The sequence below is a fragment of the Micromys minutus genome, assembly GCF_963924665.1.
Source record: "Micromys minutus genome assembly, chromosome: 18".
In the NCBI taxonomy this organism is placed as follows: domain Eukaryota; kingdom Metazoa; phylum Chordata; class Mammalia; order Rodentia; family Muridae; genus Micromys; species Micromys minutus.
In genome coordinates, this window is record NC_137953.1 from 37,134,150 (window position 1) to 37,143,320 (window position 9,171).

Below are 9,171 nucleotides of genomic sequence, written 5' to 3' on the forward strand. Positions count from 1 at the left end.
AAAAGCTTTCTTTTGTAATTTTGTTGAAGATATTTACTGGCCATTTAAGTAAATCTTCCCTCTCTTCTATATCTATTATCCTCAGGTTCTATCTTCTAGATTTCTTAGATGTTTTTGGTTAGGAACTTTTTGCATTTTGCATTTTCTTTTATTGTTTTGTCAGTGTTTTCTATGGTATCTTCTGAACCTAAGATTCTCTCTTCAATCCCTTGTATTCCCCATTGGTGAAGCTGCATCTATCACTCCTAATCTCTTTCCTAGGTTTTCTTTCTCCGTGGTTGTCTCCCTTTATGATTTCTTTATTGTTCCTATTTCTGTTTTTAGTTCCTGTGTGGTTTTGTTCAATTCCTTCACCTGATTGATCTTGTTTTCCTGTAATTATCTAAGAGCTTCTACCTTTTAAACCTTTTGTGCTATCCTGTATTTCTTTAATGGAGTTATTTATGATGTTCTTAAAGATCTCTAACATCATCATGAGTTTTGATTTCAAATCAGAATTTTACTTTTTTATTGTGTTGGGGAATCCAGGACTTGCTGTGAAAGGGTAATTGGTTCTGATGATGCCCCAGGGCCTTGGTTTCTGTTTCTTAGGTCTTGGACTTGCCTTTCACTGTCTTCTTATCTCTGGTGTTAGCTGGCCTTGCTGATTTAGAGAGTGGCATGACCCTCCTGTAAGCCTGTGTGTTAGCACTGCTGAGGGACCAGTTTTCTCCAGCAGGTCTGGGTTGAGATAGCTGTGGCACAGAGTCAGCACAGGGCATAGACATAAACCTAAAGTATCCTGTCCCAGACTGATCCTCTGTTCCTGTGTCTGGTGGGATTCGCGGAGCAGAAGTGTAGTGGTCTTACCTGTGCTCTCAGTTATTTCAGCACTTCTGGGGGACCTGCTTTTTTCCAGCAGGGTCTGGGTATGTCAATATCTGGAGATCTGTAGCAAAGGGTCACCTCTATGCACAGGTAGAAAGAACTGGAATGATCCTGTCCCAGACTGCTCCTAGGTTCCAGTGTCCTGAGTACTCTGGGAGGGTTCTTCTTGGACCTGGAATTTGAGCAATGGTGGGAATCTCTTCTGTGCTCTCTACTGTTTCAGCACTTCTGGAGGCCCAGAGCTGTAGCACAGGGTCAGCTCGTGCTATAGACGGAAACTGGAAGTGTTATGTTTATTTCTTATCATTCTGAGTTTAAACATGCACTGACAGTTCCTTCCTTTTATTTTTTGTTTTATTTATTCTTCCACACTTTTCTCAGTATCCACATTTTGCTCTTAGAGCAAAGTCCCTTCTCATTATCCTTTGTTTTCCCATTCAAAATATCATCAAGTCTCTTCTTCTTCCTTCTTCTCAAGTCTCTTCCCACTGTCATGTCTTTGTGTGTGTGTGTGTGTGTGTGTGTGTGTGTGTGTGTGTGTGTGTGTGTGTGTGTGTGTTGTGCTTCACTTCAGGTTTGTTTGTTGTTTCTGTTTGTTTTTTCTTGACAGTTCTTAATGGACAACATGTTTCACAAAGTACTTATCCAAACAAGTTTACTTTTTTTTTTTTTCCAGTAAAGTAATGAAATTGTCATCCTGGATAATTACTAATCACACTCTTTCCAAGGAAGCAGGGGAAAGGCAATTGTCTAGAAAATTACAAACTTGTGAGGGTCTGGGGAGTGAAATATTTGTGGAATTTAACTGCAGGATATGAGTTGAAGACTTAGTTTAAGATCCATTACTGGAAGGAAGTCTTACAGACTTTGAAAGACTATAATTTTAATTTAAAGCAGAACCTTGGCAAGATCAGACTTGAAATGGTAGAAGAAACTAGAATTTTTTTCATAAATGTTTGTTTAGCTTTTATACAGGTCACCATTTAGGTATTGTCCAGGCAAGGGCCAGTATGGTTAACCATGCAAGAAGGTTAATGCATTCATCAAATCTGTGTATTGGAGGACAGACTTATAGTTACTAAGGGATAGTTGTGAATTCTGTATGTTTGAACTTACCTTTGGAAATATTGTTTATTTCATACCCACTGACATTCACTGTGCCATGCCCTGCCATAGGTTAGGGACAGTGGGATCCCTGTAGGATTGATTGCTGAGGCTGTCAATCCTCCACTTGTCAGTGTGGCCACAACAGCTGTAACCTTCACATTCTCTGCCTTCTTATTTTGTTTTATGCCAGTCACCAGAATTATTTTATACCCTTACTAAAACATGTATTTTATGCATTTTGTTTTGCTTTAAAATATTTTTTGTGGTTTTCATTTTTATTAGAATATTCTGTCTCTAATTAATTTGTTTGCTTTCTCTTTACCTAATTCTTTTGTCTGTAGATGGTATTTTCACGTCTGGCTTCAAATAGTAACATGCGATATAATTTAAGTATAATTTTCATCACTATGCAGTGAAGATCTTTGAAAGTTAGAATGCTGAGTTTGACATGTAAGATGACTTAAACCCATGTGTTTGGTTTTGTTAAATTGACTTTGCTTCCCTTAGTTCCTTCCTGTCTAGAGGCAGGAAAAGCATATCTTAGTTTATGCAGCAAAGTCCCAATTTCTTTATTCTTGCAGTAACTATTTATAATATCCGCTTTTACTTCCATAAGGTCTCACTATGTATATTAAATTATATGATCACCCTATCAGGTAGAGCCACAAGGAAACTGCCCATTTATGCATCCCCAGAATTCAATTTCTAGAAAGTAAATGTAATTAAAGTACGCTGACAGTCACTGTTCTTACAGAAGATGGTGCATGCTGCATCTAAGTCTTTTTGAGGTCAAAGAGAAAAAAACTTGTCATTTGGATACAGAAAGGTTTTTATTGCCTTAATAGAAAAGTAAAATCATGTCTTTCTCGGTATTATATACTTCTCAGCTAGCCTTGCCAGGGCTCTGTGAAGACATTTAAAGCAGAGCCCAGTTTTCACTCATTTTTCAAAACAACACTTTCCACTATTATTTAACTTACTATCTTTACACACCAAGAAAACTTTGACTATTTCCAGGTTACATCTTGTTTTACATGTACTTTATGCTCATTGTAACTAGTAATATTTTAATGCATGCTATCAAACCTTTAAAAAAAATCAAGTACTGACAAAAATGTATTCATATACTTTTATGCAAAAATGCTTTTATAATCTGTACATTTATCTCTGTTTTTTAAAATAAAGTTGTTCAATGAAAAAAAAGAAAAGAAAAGAAAATGAGTATGTTACGGAGGAAAAACAAGTGAAAAGAATCATGAGAAGCATGCTGGTAAATTTAGTTCAGACCCTTAGCTGAAGCCTAAATTGCAGCTAGCTGGGCTCTACAGTAATCGATGCAAACATGGTGTCACAGGTTTTAATAGGTTTTGAGATAGGTTTTTGCTAAATGTAATGACCTTTGAAAACGCAAAGATACCTTTTATTACCACCACACCTCACTAACTAATAAGATCCTTGTAAATGATCTTGACCTAGAATAAGAGATACATATTAATCAGTCAGGACTGATTTCTTTTTCCATATTCACCATGTTAAAAATGATTGCACAGGGTTGCTGCCATGTGTATAGATGAGATTACAAACATATAATTACATGAAACAGACATACAAAGGAATAATCAGAAACTGAAATTTTAGGCAATAGAGAATCATCAGTGGATGATCTCTTTTACTGCCCATTGTTATGCATTAGTGATGTTAATTTCTCAATTACCAGCCCTTTAGTCAATAACATTTGTCAACAGTACTGTGTAAGCATGGTAAATTCCATGCATTCAAATGCTCCTTTCATTCAGTTTCTTTGAACCCTCCTTTATCTTTATGACACTGACTCAGTTTTGTTGACACATATGTATCTTAATTGTGTCTACACCACCATTGAAAACTCCCCATAATCCTTAATTTATTCATCTCCACTTGTGCCCTGGTCCCCTTCTTCCTTCCCTCCAGCGCTTACATCTGATGATTGCATCTACTGCTGTTCGCTTCTTATTTCATCACATTTGTTTAATGGTTGGCTGCTTGTTTACCACACTTTATCCTGCGTACTAGACATAGACACACTCTGCCTTCATGTTATAGGTAATCTATTTCTTGCAGTGACCACAGGACATATATGTCATAAAATGTTTAACGTTGCATTGTATTGTGAGCAGTGTGAAAGTTATAGAAATATGAACTAAAGAAAGTAAAGCTATCAAATAAGTATCTTGGGATGATGTGCTCTAGGAAAAACGTGGTAAGTGCATAGAATTTGAAATAGGAAGGTGTGCTGTGTAAGCAGTAAGAGAGACAAGGGAAATATTCTTGGAGTGGAGAAGGGCAGAGTGGGGCAAGATCATAGAGATGGCCAGAGAGCACATCCTGCAGGCGTGTGTAAAATCACTCTCAGTCTGAGGGGTAAGTAGAAGAGTGCCATGATATGACTGACACTGTAGTGTTTTGTCACTGTATTCAGGTAGATTTACACAATACAGATAGAAGCAGTAACTGTTAGTGACTATTACACTTCATGGGAGACATAGAAGTTGCTCACATTCCCTCTTAAGTGCTGGTCCTGGTTTGGTCCTGATTCTATAGAGAAGATAAATAAGGAACTGTGAGGTATACCTCAGTCATTATTCTGTGGGATTTGTCTGGAGCAGTTGCTTGTGGGATGGGTATTGAGATGGCTGATAAGCAGCTGGGTACAGGAACTTGGACTTAAGGAGAAAAATACCCACATCTGCTACTCAGAATGTAGTGATTTGCTTTCCAGCTGTTTACCAATTTTTCATTCAGGTCTAGCAAATGGATGCTGTAAACTTTTTGAAAATGCTGGGGTTAATATATTCTCAGGAACCTTACTGCAGGCTGTTATCACAAGCAACACCCAATATTCAGCTATGGCCGCATCATCCCGTCTTTGGAGTATGTGCTGCCATTCTCATTCTGAATGTAGTCTGCCCAGCTCACCTGTACAAAGCAGCTCCTGGTCCGGTGGGTTTACATGTATTTCTCAGTCCTTTACCATTTACTACATTGTAGATAATATGCTTCAAAAACCTTTATGGTGTGTTTTTGTCTTCCATTTTAGTGTTACCCCCATAATGGAAGAAACTTGACATACTTCAGTGCTTGGGACAGTTCCTAACAAGCAATGGATGACTAATACATATTTCTCTTTCTTGTTCCCCATTTGCTTATTGATGAAACATAAATATATGAATTGTACATATGTGAGGTTATAAAAAATGACATGTTAATGTTTTTCAAATGCCACTAAATATTGTGCTGTAGAGCTGCTTATGGAAAATGCTTCTTCTGTAAGCACGAGGAACTGATCTTAGACTAACAGTAGCCATGTAAAAACTAGGCCATATTGTAAAGTAACCCCAGGCCTAAGCAGGATTGGGGGCTGTCGAAAAGAGATAGATCCCTGCACTTATTTTGCAAACTAGACTAACCAGGATTTTTGAGTTAAGTGAGAGACTATGGCTCAAAAATAATGTGGAAAAGCTGGCAGGTTTTTCAGCAGTTATAGAGTACTTGCCTTCTCAGAACATCCAGATTTGATTTTCGGTTCCTACACGGTGGCTCATAGCCATTCTGACTCCAGTTCTAGGGGATCCAACACCTTCTTCTGACCTCTGCTCATGCCAGACATGGCTTTTGTGCACACATAGGAATGCAGAAAAACATTTATACATAAAAAAAATCTTCTGAAGATTAAAAAATGTGGAGAATGATTCAGCAAGGCACTCAACATCAACTCTGACCTCTATGTGCTTGTTAACATGCATAGATGCATGAATGACTGACATGTACACACACGCATATGCACATACACATGCTCACACTCATTCAGTTTCTTCTTAAAAATCTACAAGTAAGTTAAACGTCATTATCAAGTAGAGAAGCCCAATAGTGTAGAAATTTGACTGTTAACTCAGCCTGTTTGTTAGCTTCTTACCACTGTTTCTTACCAATAGTTTTTCCTTGAGTTTTTGTTTATTTATCCAGTTCCTTTCCTCAGTAAATACACATGGACTACTGCTATGGCAAACTGTTAAGCTGAACATGGATTAGAAGCCTCTGGATAGATGGATATATATATATATATATATATATATATATATATATATATATATATATATATATATATATACATACATACATACGTATCAATCAGAGGTTCTCATAAACATGATGGGGTAATGTTAGAAGTACATGCATGGGGCTTTGGAGGCCCATAATGAACTCATTCTCATGGGCCACATATGGCCTTTTTTAAATTGAACTTTCTGACCCTGCAATTCTTATAAACATATATCAGGGTAGTATCTGTCTTACTCTATCTGAATATCTTGTTCTATTCCCAGCTAGGAGAACAGATCTTGAGAAGTAGTCCAAAGCTGACCCTGTATACACACCTGCAGCTTATACTAATCCTCTGGTGGTTTTCATCAGCCTTGCTAAATACTTCCTGCAGGGAAAATGAGTAGTGATGAGGAGGAATCTTGCTGCTGCTTCTGAAAAATTTAGCGACTGATTTACAGATATTACTTATTCATTGTGCTATCCTACTGCAGAAGATGGGAATTAAATTCCAGCCTTAAAGGTTATAGGATCCCTCAAGGCCTAGAGTGCATTAATGAAAAGTTGAGAACCTGAAAAAATTTCAAGAATCTGCATAGTGAATAATCTTCCATCAGGCATAGCTTCTCATGTGAATTTAGGCAGAGTGGAGATATGATGGTAGGTTTCTGTTCAGTTTAAAACAAACTGACATTAGTTTTCCTGGAGTCATATATAGTCCTGACTCAGCTGGACTGCAGTAGGATTCACTCTAAGAACTGTAATGCATAAGTAGAACATGTTTTCTTAACTGATTTCCCAACAGAAATGGACTCTGTCTACATGGTGGTTGTATTGTTTACAATGAGTGCATACTTTCCTCAAAAGATGAACTCATCCCTTCAATCTAGATGATACCTACTTCCTATATTTCCCTAAGTCCCAAATGTAACAGTTAGAATTTTAGAAGACCAGGTCTACTACTGGGTCCCATATATGTATGGTTTGTCTGTCTTAAACTATGCAAGCTATATTGAGGTATCTTTTCCAAATTAAAATCCCCATTCAGTCAAATCTGATAAGGACAGAAAAGGGAAACTCACCCAAAATGTCTTCATTACATGCAATTTACATCTTGATGTTTTAATAGAATCCCGTTTTTTTTTTTTTTTTTTTGCAGTTTCCTTTTCTGACTTGAACTCCTTTATTCTTTAGCCATATATATTAAGCATTTGCACATTTCAGGAACATTACTAAAGCCCATAATGCTTTGATGAACTGAGGAAAAAAAGGCCTGCAGTGACACACTTTAAACACTTTGTAATCAGTGTATTAGACAGTCATACATTTCAGTAACTACTTAAATTCTGATATCCAGATGTAAGCATGTGACTTGAACACATACAACAACCTAGTCATAATTTGCTACACTACCAACATTAAGCTGCAGTTATGTTGGAGCCCAAGTTGAATAGAAAGGCTGTGACAGACCTAAGGAACACCTTTCCTGGATTATACATGCAAATCACCTCTCCATATACATTTCTCATCACTTTATAAGTTATTTGGGCTTTGGAAGTCACTACACCCAAGCAAGGGCTTATAGTTTGAGAAGGGGAAAAGGGTGATCATGTTTTGTTTATAGATATATATTTAAAATGGCACAGCAAAAGGGAATGCAGTCTACAAGAGCAAGCCCTTAAGCAGTAGCTTATGATATACTTCTTTAGGAATGTATCATTTCTATCAACTAATAACACAGGCAAAATGTAGTATGCCACCTTTAGTAATGGCTGAGGCAATACAAAGGCATCAATCACAATTAGTTCACGTCATACAACTAGACCAACATGTAACTGTTTTCTTTTGATTACCAGTTAAATACAGAATTTTAATTCCATAGCTTAACAATGAAGGATCATACAACACGTACCTAGTATGTCAGTCTAATGTACACAACTATTATCAGTTACACAAGTTATGGCCTAACAGATGCTAGGAAACTTCCTAAACTAGTTTTTACAAGCATTCATTTTCATCTTGAACATTAAAGTCATCATACATACAGGGCAAAGTCAGAGCTTTTATATTTGTGTTTATTCTTCATTTAACGTTTAAAACACTACTATAGTTGAATATTGAAACAAAAACAATAGCCAAGTAGTGAGCATATTATCATTACAGTCCTTCCCACATTCACTACTGCACACAGAATGTCAAAGTGACTGGCCTATTAAGAGGTCTGACACTGAACGCCACCTCTGGGGTGATGTTCATCATCCTCATACGCTTCTCCATTATAGTGACGCCGTCTTTACTGATTTGGATCAAAGTCTACCAGTTCTACCTGATCCATTTCATCAGTTTCTTCCACTTCCTTCCTTTCAGGAAGGAGCTTTTCCAGCAAAGAGAGTTTATCAGGAGAGAGAAAGCCATTTTCAGGAAAGTTTACCTTAAACTCAATGATTAGACGTCCCTTTTCATATGGCCGACGATATATTGGCATACCTTCATTTAGCACACATTTTATATTCCCATGCTTGACAATCTGACCTGGATGAGAGGTGATGACTATGGTTCGGTTGTCAAGAGTAGATATTGGCTTCTGGAAGCCACACAGTGCTTCCACCAGCTGTATGTCCATACACATGAAAAGGTCTTCTCCTCGCCTTGTAAAAACAGCATGGTCCTTCTGATCTAACACAATGATAATATCTCCTGGCTCCAGTCCTGGTTCTTGGTCTCCTTCACCATGGAATGTTATCTTTTGACCATCTTTTATGCCTTTATCAATATGAACTTCTAAAATCTTCTTCTCTCGAACTATCTTTCTTCCATTGCAGCTTTTACATCTGTCTTTAGGACTGATGCGTTCACCATGACCCTGGCACTCCATGCACACTGACTGAATTTGCTGAACCATTCCTGGTCCAATCTGATGAATCCTTATCTGCATACCTGTCCCACGGCAGTTGGGACAGCACTCTACCGCTCCTTTCTTACCACCTCGGCCTTCACATTTGTCACAAATTACATTCTTTTTCAGAGCCAGTTTCCTTGTTGCGCCATTATATAAATCTTCTAAGGTCACTGAGAGCTGATGCACAACATTTTTACCTCTCCTTTCTCTTTGCATCCTTC

At 37.5% G+C, this 9,171-nt stretch overlaps 2 protein-coding genes across 3 annotated transcripts in view; one reads left to right on the top strand and one right to left on the bottom strand.

Moving 5' to 3' along the window:
* Window positions 1–9,171, top strand: part of TPK1 (thiamin pyrophosphokinase 1) — a gene marked incomplete at its 5' end in the record, with an annotated part of 314,282 nt that overhangs the window by 187,449 nt on the left and 117,662 nt on the right. The window lies entirely within an intron of this gene.
* On the bottom strand, window positions 8,096–9,154 carry LOC308432507 (dnaJ homolog subfamily A member 1-like). Its single transcript, XM_080932277.1, has one exon. It carries the CDS (start codon window positions 8,984–8,986, stop codon window positions 8,345–8,347), a length of 642 nt encoding a protein of 213 aa, XP_080788403.1. The 5' UTR covers window positions 8,987–9,154; the 3' UTR covers window positions 8,096–8,344.